The sequence below is a fragment of the Mustela nivalis genome (assembly GCF_964662115.1).
Source record: "Mustela nivalis genome assembly, chromosome: 9".
Classification (NCBI taxonomy): Eukaryota; Metazoa; Chordata; class Mammalia; order Carnivora; family Mustelidae; genus Mustela; species Mustela nivalis.
In genome coordinates, this window is record NC_139028.1 from 119,640,579 (window position 1) to 119,663,749 (window position 23,171).

A 23,171-nucleotide genomic window follows, 5' to 3' on the forward strand; every position below is an offset into this window, starting at 1 on the left:
GCGAAAGGTTCTCTGGGCGCGCTGCGTCGGAGGCCGGCGAGATTCGGCCCCGCAGTCGGCGACCCCGTTGCGGCGGACGGCGGGTGGCGCAGGCCTCCTAGGCGCTGAGTGAGGGTAGCGCAGAGCCGCTCGGAAGTCCTCGTGCCGCCTCGGGCCAATTCGGACAGACTCGGCTCCGCGCTTCGGGCCGCTTCGGCCCTCCTCGGTTCCGGACTCTTGGCCGTCGGCAGGGCTCGACTGGGCCGCTTCGTGCCGGTTCGGCCCCTGTTCGGGCGGCCTCGGCTCGGCGGGGCGGGCGGCTTCGGGCAGGCTCGGCTCGGCTGGCCGCTTCGGGCGGCCTCGGCTCGGCTCGGGCGGCCCTGCTCGCGCGGCGCGCTTCGGGCTCCGTCCCGGCCTTCGGGCGGCCCCGGCCGACGCCTTCGGGCCGGCTCGGTGGAGTCCGGATGGAGGACTCGGACTCGGCCGCCAAGCAGCTGGGCCTGGCCGAGGCGGCGGCGGTGGCGGCCGCGGCCGCTGTGGCGGCGGCGGCCGCGGCCGCAGCGGGAGGCGAGGCGGAGGAGCCGGTGCTCAGCAGGGACGAGGATTCGGAGGAGGACGGGGACTCGGAGGCAGAGCGCGAGACGCGGCGGGTGACGGCCGTGGCGGTGATGGCCGCCGAGCCCGGGCACATGGACATGGGCGCCGAGGCCCTCCCGGGCCCCGACGAGGCCGCCGCGGCCGCCGCCTTCGCAGGCAAGTGCCGCCGCCCGCGGTTCCCGCGCACCTGCCCCGCGCACCTGCGCACCTGCGCCCCCGCGCGCACCTGCCCTGCACACACCCGCTGTGCGCGCACCTGCCCTGCACACACCCGCTGTGCGCGCACCTGCCCTGCACACACCCGCTGTGCGCGCACCTGCCCTGCACTCACCCGCTGTGCGCACCCCGCGCCCCGCCGGCCTCTGCTCCCCCGACCACGTGCCCCCTGCATGCCTCACACCTACCTCGTGCGCCTTGACGTTGCCGCACGCCGCCCGCGTCGCCGGCCCAGCCCGCCCACCCCGCACTCTTCCCCGAAACTGCCTCCCACACCGCTTTCCCGTGTGCCGGCGCCACTCCCCTGTGAAGCATCCTTCCAGAACCTTCCCCGCACCTGCCTCTCCCCCTGCCGGACCTCTGCTCTGTCTCTCTCTGGCGCTGGTGACCCTGGGAGCTGGGGGTTAGGGGAGTGGGGATCCGACCTGGCTCCTGCCCCAGACAAGCCTGGGGGTGCCTGTGTCCCGTCACCTGGAATCCTAAGGGCCAGCTCAGGGTTGATCTGAGAGCTGGGGTGCAAGACAGTGCTCACCCAGCTGGGGAGCCCTGTGACCTGCGGGCGCAGCATCCTTTGACTCCTCAGATGGCCGTCCTGGTCTGTCACTGTCTGTCTCCTCATTCTGCCAACCCAGAGATGGCAGAGACTTTCCCAGGGGTTGGACCCCGCTTAACTGGGAGCTCCCCGGTGGCCCTGGAGGCCTTGGGGACTCAGAGCTGTGTGTGGGAACCCTGGCAGAGCCCCATGGTGTTGCCTTCACACATTGTCAGGCACTTTCCCCTACGGAGCCTCCTGGCTTCGGGGACTGGACGGCAGCCGCCTCGGTCCTGGTGGTCCTGGTCACTCCAGGTGTTCACCTGCCTTCAGGTGCAGGCCACATCCTGCTTGCCCCCGTGCCGCGGCTCTGGGTGTGGTCTGCTCGGGGTCCTCCCGAACGAGGGGTGAAGGCGTTGTGGCTGTTAGAGTCTTTGGGTCTTGTCACTAAATTGGTTTAATATTGGGACTTGGGACCATGAAGCTTTTCTTTTTTCTTTCTTTTTTTTTTTTTTGTGATATTTGCGTGTACTTTTTGTGGATGCAGAAAAGAAATGGGATACCGTTCATCACAGCCTCAGAGAAATGAGTTGTTTTTCCTGCAAAATTTTACCGTGTTTTTACATACATGAAACCATTAGTGCTTTTCTAAGTTCCTGAGGTCACGATGTTTCCAGGTGGAAGCAACCCAGCGGGATGTGAGGCCGCCTCCTCGGGGCAGACAGCTGCTTGGCCGAGTCCGGTGTGTTCAGGCGGGGATCCCCTCGGCCCTCCTTCGGTGTGGTCGAGGGCAGGGTGCAGACGGGGGACAGGTGTTCCAGCGTGGTTTGGGGGGCGCCGGCTTGATGGAGTGTGCAGGACTCTTCCCGCCCGTGTTTGTGGGTGTTTCCCACGTGCCAGAGGCGGCCCAGGAGCGCGGTGGGACCCAGCCCCCGAGCGGGAGAGCCTCTGCAGCGGGCAGGGGCCTGGAGAGGGGGAGGTGGAGGAGGAGGACAGTCAAGGGGCCTGAGCCTGCCCTGTGCTGACCTGGAGAGGGGGGCGGGGACGAGGGGGAACTGTGTGTTGGTGACATGGCAGCTGTCTGGTCACGGGATGACCACAGCACGTGTGGAGCCTTGGTGTGTGGTTTTCTCCTAGAAGGGAGCACGAAGCCCGGGGGCAACTCAGTGGGAGCGCGGCGGGGCGGTTTTCTCTGCGGATGAAAGGCTCTGATGCTGGGAGAGCCTCTCCTCTCTTCCGGAGACCCGGGTCACCTAGGCTGCGGCCTAGAAGTGTTGCACTTAGTGTACAAATGTCGAGTCCCTTGGTTGGAAACGCAGATACCTGATGGGGAGATGCTGTTTTGGGGTCCAGGTGGGAGGCCCCCGGCTCTGATGACGTGCTGAGTCAGGCCCCTGTGTTGCAGAGGTGACCACGGTGACCGTGGCCAACGTGGGTGCCTCCGCAGACAACGTCTTCACCACGTCCGTGGCGAATGCTGCCTCCCTCTCGGGACACGTTCTGGTAAGCGGCCCTGCGAGCACTGTTCCCCAGACCCCAGAGCGCGTCTTCCCTAAGGCTGGCTCTCCCAGAGGCCTGCTCTGGGTTCCCTGGCTGCCTGGAGGCTTGTGGCTGCGCCCTGCCCTCAGGCTGTGCTCGGTCCGACTCTTCTGGAGCTTTGCCACAGCTCTTAGTTACGGTTTCTTTCTTTCTTTCTTTTTTTTAAATTAATTTATTTATTTGTGAGAGAGGAAGAGAGAGACAACGCAAGCGGGCAGAGAGGCGGAGAGAGAAGCAGGCTCCCTCCTGAGCCCGATGCGGGGCTCGATCCCAGGACGCTGAGACCATGACCTGAGCCGAAGGCAGCGGCTCAACCCACTGAGCCACCCAGGAGTCCCTTAGTTACGGTTCCTTTCTAGCCTTGGTAGAAGAGCCTGGAGCCAGAGGGTCAGGGAGCTAGGGAGGACCATCCTGGGTGTGGTGCTCGCAGCAGGCTCTGAGGACAGGAGACCCTGTGGACTCCGTGTGATCCTGCTGGAAACCGAAAGGCAGCCCGCCCAATATCTCAGTACTGTCGTTGGCCTCAGTGAGGAAAACGGTTCTGTGATTCGTAGCTGGCCGCGGAGCAGAGGGTTGCACGTCTCAGTGATCCTGCACGAGCCATGTGGACGTGCTTAAGCAAGACAGTGACCCTCCAGGTGTATAAGCCCAGGCCCTTGGTGTGGCACAGGTGTGTGTGCGCGTGTGCCTGGGCGGGAGCTGCTACTCACCTTCCCTGATTGGATTTTCAGATGTAAGGGAAGGTCTTTTTCTTTTTAAAGATTTTATTTATCTATTTGACAGACAGAGATCCCAAGTAGGCAGAGAGGTGGGAGGGGGGAGCAGGCTCCCTGTGGAGCAGAGAGCCCAATGCGGGGCTCGATCCCAGGACCCTGAGATCATGACCTGAGCTGAAGGCAGAGGCTTAACCCACTGAGCCACCCAGGCGCCCCAAGGGAAGGTCTTTTTCACTTGCCTTTGTGGTTTCTGTTCTCACCAGGAAGCATCAGAGCAGCCCAGGTGCTGGGTTTGAACCGGCAGCTTGGAGTGAGTGGCGCCCACCCCAGGGCGGTCTGGGCAAAGCCTTGAGAGTTCGTTTGCCGGAGCCCTGTGAGGCGGGCGCCTAGGGACAGCAGGGACAGGAGGGGGCACCTGGCTCGCCTGGGGAGCAGGGTAGCTTGAAGGACGAGGCCAGGCTGACCCAGAGGAAGCAGATGCTGTCATTGTAGCCCCTGGCCACGGTGGCCAGGTGTGAGCAGTGCGGCAGGGGAGGTCCTGGTGTGCAGTGGCCATCGGCAGAGCTGTGCTTGGGCACGGGTGTGAGAAGGGAGTCCCGTGCCAGACCCCGGCTGTGACTGTGCTTGGTTTCTCGGGACCCTCCCTAGAGACCTGTGAGCGTGCGGGCTGCTCAGGCAGACGGGAGGGCCCTTTGTTCCTTTATGGGACGTGCTCCTTCTTTCCCTTTGGCAGGTGGTGGTGAGTGTTTGCCCTGGGCCTCCCAGGTGGAGCACGGCCCTTCTTGTGCTTGGCCCCGTGTTTCGGGAATTGGGAGCCCTGAAGTCCAGTGAGGTGCCCTTGTGGCGGTTGGCAAGGACCAGGGGCCAGGCCCTGTAGCTGTCGTCTGAGACGACTCAGGGATGTTCTGTCTCCAGTCTGGCAGGACGGCGCTGCAGATCGGGGACAGCCTGAACACCGAGAAGGCCACGCTGATCGTCGTGCACACAGACGGGAGCATCGTGGAGACGGCCGGGCTGAAGGGGCCCGCCGCTCCGCTCACCCCAGGTGCTGCCCGTCCCCACTCCAGGCCTCCCTGGGCAGAGCACACCCGAGTGCGCGCCGAGTTCCCTCTGGGATTGGCTTAGTCGTGTGGTAAACTTGGAATAGAAATGCTGTTTGAGTCGAGGACGTGGGCTTTTCCAGGCTGAGAAGGGGCTGCCCAGGGCGGAAGGGGCCATGCTGCTGCGTCCGGGTGGGAGCGGGAGAACCCGCCGTCGGAGCCCCGCCTGTCGGAGCCCAGGCGGTGCTCGTGCCTTTCCAGGTAGGCTGGGTGCGCCCCGCCTCTCTTACTTTCCAAATGCTTCCTTTGCCCAAGGCCCTCAGTGTCCTCCAAGTCCTGCAGCTCCCGGCCAGGAAAGAGGGGGCACCAAGTACAACTGGGACCCGTCAGTGTATGACAGCGAGCTGCCCGTGCGGTGCCGGAACATCAGCGGCACGTTGTTCAAGAGTCGGCTGGGCTCAGGTGAGGCGGCGTGGGGCCTGGGCTGCGGGCACACCCTTACCCCCGGCCGTCCCTGCCCAGCGCGGGCCCAGCGGGGCAGGCCAGGCTCGCGGCCCTGGGCACTAGAGCTGAGGCCACGACAGGTTTGGGGCGTGGTGGGGGCGCGTGGAGAGGACATAGTGGCCGAGGGAAAGCCAGGGGAGAAGCAGGACTGGAACGAGCTCCCTGAGTTCCCGGGTCGGGACGGGGACCCACGGGCGATGGGGACTCCCCCATTCTGGGAGCGCGGCAGATGCCCTGAGCTCCGCCAGAGACCATGGCGGGTTGTGGTGCGCGGAGAGAGAGCAGGCGCGGGTTTGTGGGGGATTCCGCGGAGGGGGCGCGATCGTGTAGGCCTGGGCAGGGGCTCTGGTGTGGGAGCGGCTCAGCGGGAGCTGGGTGGGAGGCGGGCGAGGAGAGCCGGGGTGCTGCGGGCGGGCCGCGCCTTCACTCTGCCGGCCCGGCTGTCGCTTCAGGGGGCCGGGGCCGCTGCATTAAGCAGGGGGAGAACTGGTACAGTCCCACCGAGTTTGAGGCCATGGCGGGGAGAGCCAGCAGTAAAGACTGGAAGAGGAGCATCCGCTACGCAGGCCGGCCGCTGCAGTGCCTCATTCAGGTGCTGCGTCTGACGGAGGGCCGAGGGCACCGGGGCGGTGGGGAGCTCCCGGGACTGGGCGGGGGGGAGGGCGTGGAGGGGTCTTCCCTGGGCCACCGCGCCCGGTGGGGAGCACAGAATGCAGGCGTGAGGTCAGGCCGTGGGCCCTCTGCCCCTGGGACGTGTGGCCCTGGGCCAGGCACCCAGGCTCGTCTTGCCGGGGCTTCACGCAGGGCGGTGACGGTTTGGGCAGGAGCATGACACGACGTGGCCAGTCCGGCCGAGGCCCAGGCCCTCTTTGGAAGCCCAGCTTCCCTCTGCCTCCGTGTACTCGTCATGTGAGGACAGGCCTCTGACTGCTCCTCGCAGCGGAGCGCTTTGGGTGCTGGTCAAGAAGTGATGGCCCGGGTCACCTGGGAGGCTCAGTCCACTGGGCAGCCGCCTTTGGCTCAGGTCCTGGCCTCAGGGTCCTGGCTTGGGTTCCGCGTCGGGCTCGCTGCTCAGCTGACAGCCTCCTCCTCCCTCTGCCCCTCCCCTTGCTGTGCTCTCTCTCCCTGTCTTGACAAACAAATGGATAAAATCTTAAAACAGAAAGAAGGGAAGAATGCCCATAGAATCTTTTCACCTCCTGGAGAGGAAACAGTGGATCCTGCCCTTGGTAATGGCCTTGCATAGACGTGTGGGGGAGAGCAGTTTCTGGAAGTGACAGGGCTTTAACCCACGAGTGGCAGACTGGCGGCAGAGCTGGCTGCCCCTCTCTAGCGCTGGTGGTTTGCGCGGAAGGCCGACTTTCTCATGCACCGCCGGGGCTCTCTGAATTTCAGGACGGGATCCTAAACCCTCATGCTGCATCTTGCACCTGCGCCGCGTGCTGTGACGACATGACCTTGGTGAGTCGCCAGGAAGTGACCAGTCACCAGGCTCGCTCAGCGGCTCTGTCTGCTCACAGGCGCTTCCGACCCTCAGCTCCCTGCTTGCGTGCCTGTCCTGTCCAGCTCTCGGGCCATGTGTCCTTGGGTCCCTCGTGCCCCGCAGCCTAGCAAGGGGTTGTTGGCAGTGTCTCACCCAAATTCAGCTTCTCAGATGTTACTCTGATGCCTCGGGTGGTACACGAGGCCGGCCCCACACAGTGGTTAAAGCACACGGAAGGGGACTTATCCAAACAGTAGAAAGTGCCTGTGACGTCACCATCTTCACCCCAAACCAGACGCACGCTTTGCTTCTGTGGTTATGAGACGTGTACGTGTGCTGCTTTATGTTCTACATTTTTTAATGTCATGTCTTAAAACTACTATGTTGAAATTATTTTAAAGGAGCTTTATTATCTTTTGAAATATTTTTTTATCCCGAATCCTTAACAGGTTCGGAAAGGATAATTGTTTTTCATTGATTTTAGCGGATGTTGCTGTACGGCTTTCTAAAGCATGGTACTGACTCGCCTGAATACCCCAGTGTTTAGTCTTCCTTAGTGTTGGGTTCTGTTTTAAAATATTTTCAGGTTTTAATAGCTGCTTGATGAGATTTCCTGACTTTATTTTGATTACTCATCTGCTTCATTATTAGAAGATATGAAAGAACGTTTAATTGAAGAGACATCACCCCCTTGGGTGGAAAACTAAATATTCTAGAATTGTCTAGGTCCTGTATAGACTAGATGTGATTCTGGTGGAATCAACAAGGGGATACTTTTGTGAAAATTAAATGAATTTGCAGTTCGCCTGGAGAAGCTAGTGGTGAGATTCCGGGGACTCTTGTAGGGGAAAGCGGTGGGAGGAAATTGGTTCCGTTCGGAAGTTCGGACCACTTGGTAGAATTGTCTGCAGTTACTCCGCGATGTTGAAATGACGTGAATCTGAGAACGTGTACCGGATCCGTGTATGAAAAACCTAGAAAACGCCGTCGAGAAGACCCCGGGGAGAGCCGGGACAGTGCGCCAGGGCCGTGGGGTGGACAGCGAGGCAAGTGCCGGCTCCCCTCAGTGCTCTGGAGGTTCTGCGCTTCCCGCCACAATCTCCGCGGGGCCCTGGCGCTTCAGACGAGCTGACTTGAAAACGCATCTGGAAAGGCAAAGGGCGTAGGACGGCCGACGCAGTTCTAAGAAGGCGACTGAAGCTGGAGGCGCCCAGCACAGGCCGGGTAGGCCCTGTCCCACAGTGGCTGTCGCGAAGACGTACCGTTCGGCGACGCCAGAGGCTCCGTGTGCCCCCGCATGTGCTGCGGGCACAGCTGGACGCCGTGCGCTGGGGACACGCCTTGGCCTCACCCCGGCGCTTTATGTGCAAGTGCCTCCAAAACACAGCACGGATCCGGATTTATCCAAAACACAAACCCAATGTGTGTGGAAGAAAACGGGAGAGCTTCATGGCCTGGGGTTTCTCGGGTGGAAACCAAAGGCACGATCCGTAAACTAAAACGTGGTGACTGGAACTTGTAAATGCTAACACTCCGGCTTCCCCTTCAGGGACAGTAGCCTGAAGAGCCCCGCACACCTCATTCCCGCTTCTCTCCAGCCCTGTGTGCAGGGAACCCCAGTCCCTGTCCCCTCGGCACTGCGACCGGGGCCGGGAGGACAGCAGCATTTCACGGGCCCAGTCCTGGCTCTGAGTTGCAGAAACTAAATTCTGGGCAAGCATGACCGGGAGATCGGGGTTCTCTTCCTGCACCCAGCCTCTCCCAGAGGGCAGAGGCTCCCCCAGGAGTGTCCAGGTAGGGATACCGTGCCCCAGTGTCCCCCAGCTTGCTCCTAGCGTGGGGGTCCATGCCACGGGAGGCAGGCCGGGACCAGAAGCTCTGCCCCTGCCCAGTGCCCTGCTGCTAAAGCAGGGCCGTTGCCCTGATAGACGTGGCGACTCTTCCTGCCCCACCTCCGGAGCAGGGCTGTGTGGACATGGGCCCCGCGGAGGAGGCCGGCAGAGCACGAGAGCAGCAGGCTGACCAGAGAACCAGCCAGAGGAGTCCTGGGATGGGATCAGACCCCAAAGGTTTGTCTTGAAAATTCCCCGTAAAGGAGCCCTCCTGCAGTTGGGGTCCGACGGTGGGGCAGTTTATGCCCCGGATGTTTGGGGGCACTGGTGCTGCCAGCGGAAGCCGCGGAGCACCTCTGGGGGTGTGACCCCCCTCCCCAGTGTGACTCCACTGTGAGACTCTGCAGGGGTGACTCCCCGCCCCTCACAGGAACTCTGCCGGATGGGACTCCTCCACCGGGGGACTCCCCTGTGTGACTCCGCGGGGCGTAGCCTGGTCCCCAAGCCCATGGGCAGCAGCAGGAGGCCCCGCAAAGAAGGGGTCGGTCTCGGTGTCGCTAGAGTACAGCCCCTAAAACGTCCAGTTTTCAACAAAAAGTTGTAAGACACACAAGCAGCGAGTGCGAGCCACACAGAAGAAAAGGTGCGGCGGACTCGGCCGAGATGTCGCTGGGACGGAGGCCGCGGTACCGTCGGTGTTCACAGAACCGAGGGACGCATCTGGAGAACCCATGGCCCGTGTCTCGGTCGCTCCAGGGGCCGCTGCAGAGCACCACAGACCTGCCGGGGGTGGGGGGCTTCACCCCTGCACTGGTTTCTAACAGGCGAGGCCCCCTGGCGGCGGGGGTGGTGCACGTACAGCCCCGATCCCCGTGGCCGCACTTGAGAAACAGCGGCTGGGGGTCCGGCCTTCACGTGTGCCCTGTGCAGAGCGGGGGCGGGGCGGGCTGTGTCTCTAACCAGTCGGGAATTACGAGAAAGCTCCAGTGGAGATTCTAGAATTGAAAGCCAGAAGACCCAGGTGAAAGCCCAAGGGGCGGGGTCCACGGCGGTGGGCCTGCGTCCGCTCCTGAAGGTCTCACGCCCCTGGGCACTGCGCCGTCCAGCAAGAAGGTGTGGCCCTCGGGGTCTGCAGTCATCCCCCCCGCCCTGTCCCGGGGATCTGGTCGGTGTTGGTCACTGCCGCTTCTGTGGCGGCTGGTGTGTTGTCTCCCCTGTGCTTGGCGACCACAAGGCCGCCTCCTCCCCGCTGAGATCCTCCGGCTGGGGCAGGGGCTCTCCTGTCTCCTAACTCGGCGCGGTTTGCTTTGGCTCTTTGCGCTCACCTAACCCTAAAACCCCGCGTGTTGGTGATTCTTCTGTTCGAACAGTGTGAGTCCCGTGTTCTTCCGTCCCGGTAAGGAACCTGGGGTCTGAGGAGGTCGGTCCTTGGTCCCCGGCCGTGATGAGTCTCGCCCTGCCCCCAGCGCAGGGGGCAGCCGAGCTGGTGGCAGCGGCAGCAGTGGGGCTTGGGCGGCGCTGCCCTCCCCCTCATTACTCCTCTCCCCGCAGAGCGGCCCGGTCAGGCTCTTCGTCCCCTACAAAAGGCGCAAGAAGGAGAGTGAGCTGCCTGCAACCCCCGTGAAGAAGGAGCCCCCCAAAAACATCGCGCTGCTCCCTGCCGCAGCGGCCGCCGCCTGTGAGTGGGAGCGGGCGGGGCCGCGCCGCCTCCGACCTCCGACCCCTGGGGCTTGCCTTGATGTTCAGGGCAAGGTCCCCTCGGGGGCTCCTTGGTCTCCACAGACCCCTCTGCACACACGCGCACGTATTTCCTCATGAGGCGAGCCTTCCCAGCGAAGGTCTCCTTCGGTTTCAGTGCCCGCCGCCCGTGAACGGCCTAGAGGACGGGGAAAGTCTGCGTTTGGGGCCCAGGCGGGGTGGCAGGGACCGAGGGCGTGGGGCAGGGCCGTCCTGGGGGGCTGCGCGTCGGGCCGGTGCCAGGCACCCACAGAAGCTGTGGACACACGGTGGCCGGGCCGAGTCGGGCAGAGTCAGGCCACGGGGAGCAGCCTTATGGGGGGGCGATGCTTTGTGCCTTGTTCCCACTGAGTCCCTTCCTGCCTCTGTGGCCAGTCGGGATGCGAGTGGGGTGTCATGGAGAGCCTGGCCCCCGTGCCTCGGCCCCAGGCCCCTCCCCGGCGCCTGGGCTCCCCGGTCTCTTCCTGCCTTTGCAGAGGCGTCTAGGGCCTGCCCCGTGGGTGAGCCGGTGGTGAAAGGTACTTGTGCTTTTCCAGTCACCGTGACCCCCTCAGGACAGATCACTACCTCGGGCGCGCTGACCTTTGACCGGGCGTCCACTGTGGAGGCTACCGCAGTCATCTCAGAGAGCCCGGCCCAGGGCGACGTCTTCGCGGGAGCCACGGGTGAGTTGTCCTCAGCACCTGCCCCACGGGGACCCGTCACCTCTGTTGACCTGGGGCATGGTGGGGGCAGCCTGGAGCCGAGGCCTGGGATGGGTGGGTGCGGGGGGGGGGCACCGGGCAGGCCTGCGGGCGTGGGTCCCACCAGTGTCACAGAAAGCGCTCTGGTCCGCCCACGGCTGCTGTTGGCCCGCTGCGCAGCTCGAGCCCCTGGGAGCACCGGTAGGGGCTGCGGGAGCGACGGCCAGAAGCCGGAGAGACGCAGCTGGGGCTCGGCGTGGCCCGGGGTACCCCGCTTCCAGCATCTCCGCCGCCCCGACTGAGCCGGGCGCTGGTGCGGCCGTAGTCAGGTCAGCAGGCCGGCGGGTCCCGTCTGTCCCGACAGTGCAAGAGGCAGGGGTGCAGCCCTCCTGCAGAGTCGGCCACCCGGAGCCCCACTACCCAGGTTACCAGGACAGCTGTCAGATTGCGCCGTTTCCAGAAGCTGCGTTGCCGACATCTCATCCCAAAATAGGTGGGTCCGAGAGCCCGGCTTGCAGGCTGGGAGCCCCAAGTTGCTCATGAAGGTGCACTTTGGAGGCGAAGTGGGTTTTGTCTGGGTTTTTCCGGTTGAGGCACTCCAGCGGGCGCTGGCGAAGTCCCCTCCGCGGCCCGTGTCTGTGGCTGCGTGTCTGTTCGAGCTCGGCCCACGTGGCGGCCCACGGGGGGCCTGAGCCACTGCGGGGACCTGCCAAGGGAGGCGGTGCCCTCGCGTCACCTGCCTGCGGGGGTGCGCGGTCCCTGCGGCACGGGGACGGGGGACGGCAAGGCGTGCTCAGTGTTGCCGAACGTGGAAGGACCCATGTTGGCGTCGCTCCACGTCGAAACCTAGGAAGGAAGCGTGTTGACATCCTGTTCCATTTCGCTCTCCGTCTGACCCAGTGCTAACCTCGCTGCCGGCCTTGGCAGTTCCACCGTCCGCCCCCACCAAAGCCGCGTCTCCCACGGCGGTCACCGGGCTGGAAATGTCGGAGCCGCGGAGCTGGCTGTACCTGGAAGAGATGGTCAACTCCTTGCTCAGTACGGCGCAGCAGCTGAAGACGCTGTTCGAGCAGGCCAAGCAGGCCAGCTCCTACCGAGAAGCGGCCGTGGCCCAGGCCCGCGTCCAGGCAGAGACCGAGCGGAAAGAGGTAATGTCGGGCTGAGCAGAAGGCCCGGTGTGTGGCTGATCGGCCTGCGCCTTCTGCCGGCCTGGGGGCCCTCTGTGCGCGGTCTACGGGCTTACGTTCCCCACCTTTCTGGAAGAGCAGGACCAGAGAATCGTTCACATACGAGGCTTTTCTCAGAGGACGCTGACCGCTCTCCGTGCTCCGGTGTTTCTGTTCTTGTAAATGGGGCTGGTGTATTTCGAGAGGGAGAGCCGCTCCGCACTGGCCGGTGGTACTTGGTTTGGGAGCCTCGCCGGTCACAGACAGATGTCGCGCGTACTCTCAGGCCACCGGCTCCGTGCGGTTCGCGGAGGCCTCCTCTGGGCTGTCTTGGACGCGGCTGGTGGGCAGGCGCGGGGCTTTCCCGTTTCTACCCCTTTCCCGTCCTAGCCCCTTGTCTGCATCTCGGTGCCCTACGGAGACCGCCTCCTTGGCCCCTGGGGCACCGTTGTGGGCGTTTCTCTTAAAGCTTCCATCGTGTTCTTCAGAAATAAGATCCCAAGCGTGACTCAGGGTTCGTGGGCCTCGGGACAGCGCTTTCTCACGGCAGCTGGTCGCTGCAGCACAGAGAAGGCTCAGCCCCTTTGGCTTTTCTCGCACGGCCTTTCCGTTGCGGGGGGCCTGTCTCCCCCCACCGTGGCACGAGGACGCAGGCGTGCGCCCGCGGGGCTGTCTGTGTGCCGCGGAGTGCGGTCCGTTGGGTCGCACAGAACGGAGCAGAGGCTGGGAACACGCCAGCAGGCCATGGTGGTGGTGCTTTCTGTAAAGATTTCATCTGTCTGTCTGTCTGTCTGTCACACACACAAGCAGGGGAAGGGACAGCGCAGAGGGAGAAGCAGGCCCCCCGCTGAGCAGAGAGCTGCCGAGGGCTTGATCCCAGGACCCTGAGACCCTGAAGGTGGACACGTAACCGGCTAAGCCACCCAGGCGCCTCTGGGTTCTTAATTTTTTTTTTTTAAAGGTTTTATTTATTTATTTGACAGAGAGGAATCACAAGTAGATGGAGAGGCAGATAGAGAGAGAGAGGGAAGCAGGCTCCCCGCTGAGCAGAGAGCCCGATGCAGGACTCTATCCCAGGACCCTGAGATCATGACCTGAGCCGAAGGCAGCGGCTTAACCCACTGAGCCACCCAGCTGCCCCTCTTAATTTTTTTAAAATTTCTTTTCAGTGTCCCAGAATTCATTGTTTATGCACCACACCAGTGCTCCAGGCAGTACCTGCCTCCTTAATACCACCGCCAGGCCCTCCCAAATCCTGTCCCCCACCCCCGCCCCTCCCAAATCCTGTTCGTTCCTCAGAGTCCACAGTCTCGCGTGGTGCCTCTCCCCCTCCGACTTCCCCCAACTCCCTTCTCCTCTCCATCTTGGGAGCTTAATGTAGGGTTTTTTTCCAAGGAAGAAAAATGTTGCTCCCTCGAAGAAGCAGATAAATTTAAAATATTTTTTGAAAAACTATAATTTTAAAGTAATACATAATCCATGATGAATTCTGTAAAAAAAGAGAAAAGCAGAAAAAAAATTTTAATCTCTTTACCTAAAGATAATGACTGGTAGGTTCTCAAATGTTTGAGAAGTTTCTAGATTTCTTCCTGATGTTGGTCTCAGACAGAATTCCGTGTCAGCGAGAGGCTCTATGGTGCTGCTTGGTCGCTTCCTGAGACGACTCTCCCGTGGTCAGCGGTCTGGTTGCCGGCCGTGGGTGCTCACGGCCCCACTGATCCCGCGCCTCTGCCCTGGCATTGGTTGGTGCATGGCGTGCCTCGTGGTGTGGCGCGGGCACCGTGCCCCCTTTCCTCCCGAAGTCTGGCGGCGGGGCTGATGTAATGCAGACAGTGAGGCTCAGGCGGCCCAGTGGGTGGGAGCGGGTGTCCCCCTGTGCTGTGCTTCCCCTCAGGGACACAATGACAGCCAGCCACTGGACCACATGCTGTCTGCGCCAGGGCCGTCTCTCTGCAGGCCCTCTGCCCATCTCAAAATCGGTATTTGTGTTTGCTTAGAAAAAGTACTCTTAGGGGCTCCTGGCTGGTTTGGTCAGTTAGGCATCTGACTCTTGATCTCAGCTCAGGTCTTGGTCTCGAGGTTGTGAGTTCAAGCCCCGGGAAGTCAATGTGATTGTAAAAGGTAAAAGTGACAGCTGTGCATTGGGTCCCCTGTGATGGCTGCACGTACCCCCAGGGGCTGAGTGGGTGTTGCTGGGATCTTCCCCCAGAGTTAAAAGGATCATTTAAAGGGTGGGGAAAGGGGCCCCTGGGTGGCTCAGTCGGTTGAGTGTCTGCGTCTGGCTGATGTCATGATCTCGGGGTCCTGGGATCGAGCCCCACATTGGGCTCCCTGCTCAGCCGGGAGTGTACTTCTCCTGCTTCCCCTGCCTGCCCTCACTCTCACGATCTCTGTCATTGTCTGTGTCTCAAATAAATAAGATCTTTAAAGAAGTAAAAATTAAAAAAAAAAAAGAATTAAGGGTGAGGAAGGAATGTGAGCTGTGAAGGAGAGCCTCCTGCCCGGCGTCCTGTGGCCCAGGCCGCACACGGGGCAGCGGGCAGCTCCCCGACTGCTCCTTCTGTCTGTCCAGCAGCCTCCTTCTGGGAAGGAGAGGACGTCCCTGCACCGCCGCCCGGGCAGCGTCTAGGGACTGAAAAGGAAGAAGTGTCTGCATTTTGCTAATTCAGACTCCGCAGAAGCATAGACGGGAAAACAGACATTGGTTTTCCTACTCAGAACGGTCACTGAGCTGCGGGCCCATCCCTGGTGGCTGGCGCAGCCTGGTTCCGTGCTGCGGAGACTAGGGGGGACACCCTGTGCTCTGTGCGCCCCCACCCCCGCCAGCCGGGGGCACCGGGACCGCCTCCCCGTGAGTGCAGCTCCTGTCAGACAGGTCCAGGTGGCACCGGCCGCACAGAAATCTCCGCTTCGAGCTGGCGAGGAGAGGAGCCGGGGAGGGAGTTGTGGTTTTAGATTTGTCCACACTCATTCACGTGGGCTTTTCTGTCACAGAATAGAATTTGTAGGTGACCCCTTGGTCAGAATTCTCCAGCGACGAGTAGGTCGGACATGAAAGCACACGGAGACATAGTGGGTGGGGGTGCCCGTCTGCCGGGCTGCGGCCACACTCAGCGGCATGGAGCTCAGCACTGGGGCCGCCGGCATGTCCGCTTTCTCCTGTGCAAGAGCACACACGTTCTCCATTCACACTCACGGTCCAAAAGCCGAACTCCTGTTGGGAAAAGTGTGTGACGCCGTCCCGTCGGCGTCCCGCGGTGGAATCAGCTGGACCTGTGACAGGTCCGTGTCTTCTCTTGAGCCCTGGACAGGACGTGTCTTTTTTTTTTTTTTTAAGATTTTATTCAACTGTTTGACAGACAGAGATCTCAAGTAGGCAGGCAGACTGCCTGAGCAGAGAGCCCGACGCGGGGCTCGATCCCAGGACCCTGAGATCATGACCTGAGCGGAAGGCAGAGGCTTAACCCACTGAGCCACCCAGGCGTCCCAGGACATGTCATTCTTAAATGTGGGTGGCCTGGTGACGTCACGTGCGCTTGCAGAGCCCTGTTATGCTCATGGGGGAATGACAGGTCTGAGCTCTGTGGCCCTGTGGTGGCCACGCCTGCATGCTCTGGTCTTGTGAAGTGAACGGACCTCGCGGCCCCCATGGAGAGCCTGCTGTCAGGGACCTTCTGGGGCCTGGCGGGGTTCGGAAGGGCAGGAAGGGCCCCCCGCAAGCCGGTGTGAGGGGGGAGGCCCAGAGCAGGTGTCCCGCCGCGAGAAGCAGCCCCCAGCATGGGGACAGAGGCCCGTGAGGCGGCCGGAGAGCCGCGTGGGTCCACGGGCCGTCTGGGCTCTTCGTGTGGAGACCGCGAAGTGTCTCTGTGGCGGGACTCGCCGTGACAGGAGTGTTGGACACGGGCCAGTGTGAAAGCAGATCTCCCTCCCTGCGGCTCCCGCCCACGGAGAACACACGCTTCCGTGCCATCACGGGGCGTCCTCGGTGTGACTGCGGTGCGGGGACACGTTCGGGGTTGGAAAAGCACACGCTGCTGGCTGCTTGACTGGAAAGATCGTGGTGCAGCCTGTCCCGAAGTATGTCCCCAGGAGTATCGGGGGGTCAGGGTCAGGACACGAGCAGCGAGGGCCGTAGGGGTCAGGAACACGCCGGGAACCCTGCCTCGGGGGCTCCCTGAGCAAGAACGCGGCTGTCGCTGTCCCGGGCGGCAGGCCTCGGACCGCCCGCCGGACACTTCGTCCACGATTGCGAAGGAGAAAAGCAGACTCGGCCGGGGTGAGACGCGTCCCACGTTCGCAGTTTTCTTCCTGCGTGGTTTGCGCCCGCGTGTGTAATTAGCTCAGCAGTGATCCCACGGGGCAGAAGAGCAGACCCTTCCCTGCCAGGGCCGTGGTGTCCAGCAGAAGCTGGCCCATGGCCTCGGGGTCCTGAGCTCCGGCTGGGGCCGGCCGTGGTGCACCTGGCTGATGGCCCTGCCTGGCCACCAGCGACCCTTCGCCAGGCCTCAGCCTCGTGCTGGTCGTCCTCAGTGTGAAGACCCAAGCGCGGCACGGCACAGAAGTGCCCAGTGGAGGGATTGCGCAGGCACCTGGGGCCCAGACAGTCCCCTGGGCCGGGGTCGAGTCGGGGCGCCCGCCGGCTTGTGGGCTCGGGTCCCCGAGGGCCTCTTCCAGGCTGCGGACCCCACGTGCCCATCGTGGGCTTGCCTTGGGGCACGGAGCGCTCTCGGCTCTCTTCGGAGCACTCATCCCTCACGGGCCCACCCTCTGGCCCTGATCTAACCCTGAAGGACCCAAGACCCCAAGGCTCGGCTTGGGCACCTGGGGGGCAGGCCACAGGCAGCAGGAGGCTCAGGGGTTCTTCCTGCGCCCAGCAGGGCACGGCAGGGCTGGGCGCGGCATCCGGGTGTTTGGAATTCTTGTGCGTTAGAGACGCGTTTTGTTTGTTCGCATCAGGATGGCTCGTGGCCGTGTGTCCTGTCCGGCTGTGCCCTGCACCTGCTCCTTCCTCTGCCCGCTGGGCGCTCTCGCTCGGCTCCTGGGTCCCTCTGGCGTCCTCCCACCGGTGCACTTTCTGGCGCCGGACGACCCCCAGACCTAGCTTGGCCTCTCCTTCCCCAGGCCTGGAACCAGCCCCTCCTCCGGGAGCCGCGGTTCCCTCGCTGGAGGACGGTCTGGGGAACCGAGTTGCGGGGGCCGGTGTGCTCGTCGCCACTGGGGCGTCGTAGCTTCTGGGCCCCTTGGCGGACGGACGGAGCCGGGTGTGCTCACAACCTGCGTGTACAGACTGGTCGGTGTTTCCGTCCGTGTCCGTCTGTCTCTGTACGGGCAGCTGAGGCGGCAGACTCTGGTGCCAGCCGCAGTGTGATTTCTGTTAAATATTTACCCTGCGCGTGGGGCAGGTGGAGATGCGGGGCGCTCCCACGCGCTGGAGACGTCTGTCCCCGGCCGGGTGTTCGTTGTGACCTTTCGATTCCATTCCGAGGCTCTGCTTCCTGTGGGCACCTCTGGGCGGTTGGAGCGCGAACCTGGGAGAGCACGTGCTCCCTGCGGGGAGAGACGCGGGGGGACTCGGAGCCCCCCTGCTCCTGCAGCGTGAAGCCTCTCCCGGGCGCGCGCTCCCACCGAGCCCCTACCTGGGAGGGCCTCCCGCCCAGCCGCACCTCTGCGTCCACTTGGCGGGCCGTGAACTCTGGGAAGCCCTTGCTCTTCTGGAGAAATTTCCGTAGTGGCTCTAGACGGTCTTTTCTTTCTTCCCTTTGCGCGTTTGTCTTATAAAGCAGAGGCAGGCGGCAAACTGAACCGCTTGGGCGCCTGCTATTGCTCCTACTTCCAGGAGCGAGCCGTGCTCCCCGGGGCGTTTTACGAGCAGAAGAACGTTAGACATGGAGAACACGACGGCTTGTGAGGAAGGAAGCGGACGTTCAGAACGGAGCCCTGCGGCGGCCGGCTGCGGCCCCTCACCCACGCCAAGCCGGGCCCCGGGGACCAGCAGGCGCGTCTGCCGCACATGGGCACGTCCCACACCCTGACCCACCGCCGCACGCGCACAGGCCCTCGCTGGCCGTCAGTGTCGCCGGGACACTCGCGTGCTCTCTGGCCTCTGCAGAGCCGGTGTCCCGGCCTGTGCCTCGCACCTGTCTCCATGCTGGGGCGTTGGCGGGGAGCCCACGGCTTGATGGCCCCTGCACGGGCCGCGCCACTGCGATCAGCCGGGGACAGGTCACTTACCTGCGTGAAGTCCTCACTTAGTTCAAAGGCAAAGCTCCAGTTACGGGGTTCGGGGGAGAGGGCGCAGAGCGCGTGTCTCCACGGACATAGAGACCGGCGGGCTGGTGGGGCGGCACAGGCTGGGGATGGGGTGGCGGGGTGGGGTCCCAACGTGCTCCCGGCCACTCCGGCGCAGCCCGGGGGTCCGCGGGCGCGGGCGGCGTCAGCCACGACTGAGGGCCGTCGGCCTTCGGCGGTGAAGGTAGTTGCTCCCAGGCTGGCGTCCTTTGCTTGCTTGGCGCCAATGAAGTGCCTCGGGCTCCGGAAAACGCAGCTTGTTGGCATGTCCGCGTCTGCCGTGGGCGAGGCGCGTAGACCCTCTTGGGTAGAGAGAAGGAGCTGGCTGTGGGCGTGACGGGGACATGCGTCTGGGCGTCCCTGGGGGTGAGGACACGTGTGAGGGCGGACGGGCAGGACACTGACCGGCCTGTGTCCTTCTTGCAGCAGTCCTGTGTCAACTGCGGCCGGGAGGCCCTGAGCGAGTGCACCGGCTGCCACAAAGTGAACTACTGCTCCACCTTCTGCCAGCGCAAGGTGCGTGTTTGCCGCCCCGCCCCCACCAGTCCCCCTCAGAGACGCTGCCGGCCCCTTCCAGGAGGCCCAGCCCCCGCCCGCCCTGGCTAGCCTGTTTGCCCAGGGTCTGTGGGCTCCGTGCAAGTCCTGAAGGAGCCGCCGTGGCAAGTACTGTGGCCAGGCCTTGGGCGGCCCCTGCCCTGAGGCTGCCGCGGTCCACACTTCCCAGCCCCGGGCCCTTGGGTGCGGGTCCTGGCAGGTGGCTCTGCCCGCCTCTCTGCTTCCGGGGCTCACGGGCATTTCTGGAGTCGCGGCTGTGCGAGCCGGTGTTGGCAGCTCTTCCTGCGGACTCAGCAGGGAGCTGAGCTGCACGGCGACCGCGGGTGTGATTCCCTCTCGGCAGCAGAGCCGAGAAGGCGTCGTGTTGTGTGGACGAGCAAATGGAGCCGTTAGGGCCGCCGTCCTGCTGCCTTTACGAGGTGGACATGTGCGTGCTCACATCACTGTCCGCAGCCAGGGCACTTGCCACTTGGTGGCTTTCCGAAGCTCTCCTCGGCCCCCAGTGAGTCTGTGGCCCGGGTAGCGATGCTGGTCGGGAGGGTGCGGAGATGATGGGGGGTGAGCGCCGGGTCTGCGGGAGCCTGAGGCCTTCGCAAGGCAGAGGCTGCGGCCCAGGTAGGAAGGGGCGGGTTCTCCCATCCTGCGGGGCCCAGAGACCTGCCCGCCGCCCCCAACGGGGCACCAGGGCATGTTGCTGCTAAGGCCTTGGTGGCCTGTAGCTGCGTCTGTGGGGGCGGGACCTGCCTCGCGTCTGTCCGTCCATCCGCGCTTCCCTGCAGTGGTTGTCAGCAGGCTCTGCACTCAGGAGATGGAGGCAGGTTCGCCGGCCACCATGGGGCAGGAGCCTGTGCCCAGGACTGAGCAGGAGACCTGACCGGGGGGGCCGGGAGGGCGCAGCGCTCTAGGCTGGTCTCCGCCATCCACCCTGAACGGGGGCCTGCGCAGGAGGGTCTGTGGGTTTATTTCTTGGTGGGATTCTTTCAGACCAGGTTTTGTCTGGATGTAAACTAGGGTCTGGGGCCTCCGTCTGTGAACTGGGAGGCCTTCCAAGGCGCAGGCTTGTTGACCGATTCCCTTGCTCCATGGGCCACCTTTCCTGTGTGTTGTGTGGACGAAGACGTGCTATTTCTGCAAGTTGGTAGAAAATGTATTTTGAAAACTGTACGTCTCATGTTGGACCCCAAATGAACTCTGGACGGGGTATGAGGGAGAGCCGGGAACCCGAGCCCCTCGTAGTCGGCTGGAGATGCCGACTTCAGGACCCGCACGGTCCCGCCAGAAGGGCCGCCACCAGTTCTCTGTGCCCCGAGAACGGGTGATGGGGGTTGGTGCTGCTGGGTGGCCCTGGGTGGGACCCTTGTGGATTCCAGCCCTCAGACTGCGTCCTTCCTGTGTCCCGTGCCCACATGCAGGGTGCACCTTCGTGGACAGGTGACGGCCACACCACAGAACCGCCCCTTTTCAGGTGTAACTGAGGGATTGTTCAAAATGCATGTCCCCTTCAGAACCTCCCGCCACCTGGAAGACCCCGTGGCCACCCCCCGGCTCTAGTCTGCATAGAGTTGCCTTCTGCGGGCAGCTCAGTGCCCAGAGCCTCTGGCTTCTCCGCTCTGTGTGGTTGCCTGGCCTGTCCGCTGTGAGGTGTGCACGTCTCGGCTCCTGCACCAGCGGCATGTGTCGTCGCCAGTTCCTGCCCCGTGTGGTGTGCCTTCCCGGGTGTGCACGTGTCCGCACGCCCAGCTGGACACAGTGGTGCAGGCGTGCTGGGTCGTCTGGAAGTTTGAGTTTAGCTTTGCTGAGACAGTTCCCAACTGCCTTCCCACACTGGGTGCCGTGCGGCAGACCGTGGTCGTCTGGGCCGGGTCCGGCGGTGTGCCAGCGCGGTTAATCCGCACTCCGCCCGAAACTGGGGACGCTGAGGACCCTCCCCAGCTCCTGGGAGGCCATGCCTCCTTTCCCGCGCTCGGTGGGCGTTGGTGCGTCTTTTTGGAGGAAACATTAGTTCAACTATTTCCCCCTGTGCGCGGAGGGCTCTGTACACCTGGACACGGTCCTTCCTCGGACTCCTGACTCCACACGTTTCCTCCCGGCCTGGGACTTGTCCGCTCACTTTCTCACCGGTGTCGTCTGCAGGGCAGAGCTCTTTAGCGGAGATCGTGCTGTGGGCATTGAGTCTTAGAACTCTTGCCAGTTTCCTGTTTCCTCTTAAAACACGTATGATTCCCGCTGTCCCACATGCCGCCAGGACGCAGGTTGAGTTAACTGTCGTGTAGGGCTCAGATGCGGCGGACCTGACGCCGGCCTGCAGGGCTCACACACTGTGAGGGTTTACAGAGTTTATTTTAGGTAATTCCAAGTTAGACTTCCATTTTTTTGATATAACGATTTTATTTTATTTTATTAAAGATTTTTCTTATTGGGGCGTCTGGGTGGCTCAGTGGGTTAAGCCTCTGCCTTCAGCTCGGGTCATGGTCTCAGGGTCCTGGGATCGAGCCCCACATCGGGCTCTCTGCTCAGCGGGGAGCCTGCTTCCTCCTCTGTCTCTGCCTGCCTCTCTGCCTGCTTGTGATCTCTGTCTGTCAGATAAATAAATAAAATCTTTAAAAAAAAAAAGATTTTCTTTATTTGACAGAGAGAGACAACGAGAGAGCACAAGCAGGGGGAGCAGCAGGCAGAGGGAGAAACAGGCTTCCTGCCGTGCAGGGACCCCCGCCCCCAACACGGGGCTCCATCCCAGGATCCTGGGATCATGACCTGAGCCATAGGGAGATGCTTTATGATTGAGCCACCCAGGCCCCTTATATAATGCTTTTAAACGTTACTATTTTATTGTAAAAATAGGGCGCACTTACTGTAGGGAGTTTGGAGAACGTAGGACAGCACGTAGACGGCAGGAGTCCTGCCGGCCTAGAAGCCACCTGTTGGCGTGCGGGTGCGTGTGTTTCCCCTGAGCGTGTTTACAGTCACTCGTGTCCTGTCACTTTCTAATCAAACGCTAACCTCGTCTAGGGTTACGTCTGTCTGTTTTGACTAACGCCCTCGCTGGCCCTGGCCGCCAAGCCTCCTGCAGAAGCCCACCCAGGCCGAGAGGCGGCTCCACACGGCCTGCACACGGCTCCAGCCTCGCCGGAGCTCAGCTCTCTTTCTGCCCACAAAGAGGCTGGTGGCAGCCTCTGTCCCGTCTTCCCACGAGCCAGTGCCACCAAACCGTTCTGTGGACTCGTGGCTGGCTCCAGCTTTCCTTACTTTGGGATTGCAAATAAAACCGTGGGCAACAGTATCAGGTATAAAAATTCCCTTGTACACACGAGCATTTCCGTCTCTCCGAAAGGCAGGAGGGGCCGGAGTGTAGACGTGCTTCTGGGTCTCGGCGTGTTTCAGGCCCGTCCCGGCAGTCTGCCTCGTGAGCTGGGCCGAGAGCAGAGGCTGCGTGTGTCGGGGGTGGCCCCCGCCCCAGGCCCTGCCCCGCTGCGCGGTGAGGTGGTCGCTCATGGTAACGGGGGCTGTGCTCTCCTTTTAGGACTGGAAGGACCACCAGCACCTGTGTGGTCAGTCGGCGGCCGTCACTGTCCAGGCGGGCGAAGCCCACGTCACTGACGGCGCGATGGAGAGAGTCACCGTGTGAGGGTCCCCGGGCCCCCCGCCTTGGTTCCACGGAGCTGCCGGGGCTTGGGGACCTCAGGGGACGTTGAGGAGAAGATGAAAACACTTGCTGGTCAAGTTGTTAACAGACTCTGAGTGACCTGTGCCCTCAGAAATGAGCTCCCGCCAGCCAGAAGTCCAGAGGGAGGCCGGGGCAGCGGCTGGTGGACGCAGGCCCCGGGCCCATGGCGCCTTCTCTCGGTGCTGTTTTTATCCCCTGGATCGCGCGCGCCTGGTCTTTCCCACAGGTGTGACGTGTGTGCTAACACACGTGTACATAACGTGTCTGTCAATAAAGGTGACCTCCCTGCCCCCCCGGGACGGGTGACCCCAGCTCCAGCTTCCCAGATGTCCAGGAGGTGGGTGGGCCCCAGTTTCATCTCTCCTGACTGCGCGGGGCCGCGGTGAGGCCGGGCCGCAGCGTTCACCCCACGGAGGCCCGAGCGCCGGGCGGGTGCTGCCCCAGGCCCGGGGCCCCTCCTGTCCCGTCTGTCCAGTGACGCGGCCCCGGCTTTCTTCCGCTCTGCTCCAGCACGAGGTTCCACCCCGAGTACCCTGACCGCTCGGAGCTGAGGCCGGCCTTGCTTCCCCCTGCCTGCTCTGAGGGGCAGAGGGCAGAGGGTCACTGGGCCCAGCGCCTGGGGGGTCAGGCTCGGCTGGCC

The 23,171-nt window shown here is 62.9% G+C and overlaps 1 protein-coding gene across 2 annotated transcripts; it reads left to right on the top strand.

Annotated features, from left to right (window-relative positions):
- The first annotated feature begins 141 nt into the window (after positions 1-141).
- On the top strand, positions 142-22,842 carry DEAF1 (DEAF1 transcription factor). Of its 2 annotated transcripts, XR_014316409.1 has the most exons (13): positions 142-732; positions 2,730-2,827; positions 4,495-4,624; positions 4,935-5,081; positions 5,576-5,715; positions 6,519-6,584; positions 9,990-10,116; positions 10,712-10,840; positions 11,223-11,351; positions 11,759-12,006; positions 18,739-18,828; positions 21,877-22,151; positions 22,388-22,842. XR_014316409.1 is itself a non-coding variant. In XM_082749410.1 (12 exons), the coding sequence occupies exons 1-12, from the start codon at positions 444-446 to the stop codon at positions 22,490-22,492; spliced, it is 1,698 nt and encodes a 565-aa protein (XP_082605536.1). In that variant the 5' UTR covers positions 142-443; the 3' UTR covers positions 22,493-22,842. The 2 variants fall into 2 exon arrangements, 1 of the variants encoding a protein (XP_082605536.1); XM_082749410.1 differs by lacking the exon at positions 21,877-22,151.
- The last annotated feature ends 329 nt before the right edge of the window (positions 22,843-23,171 follow it).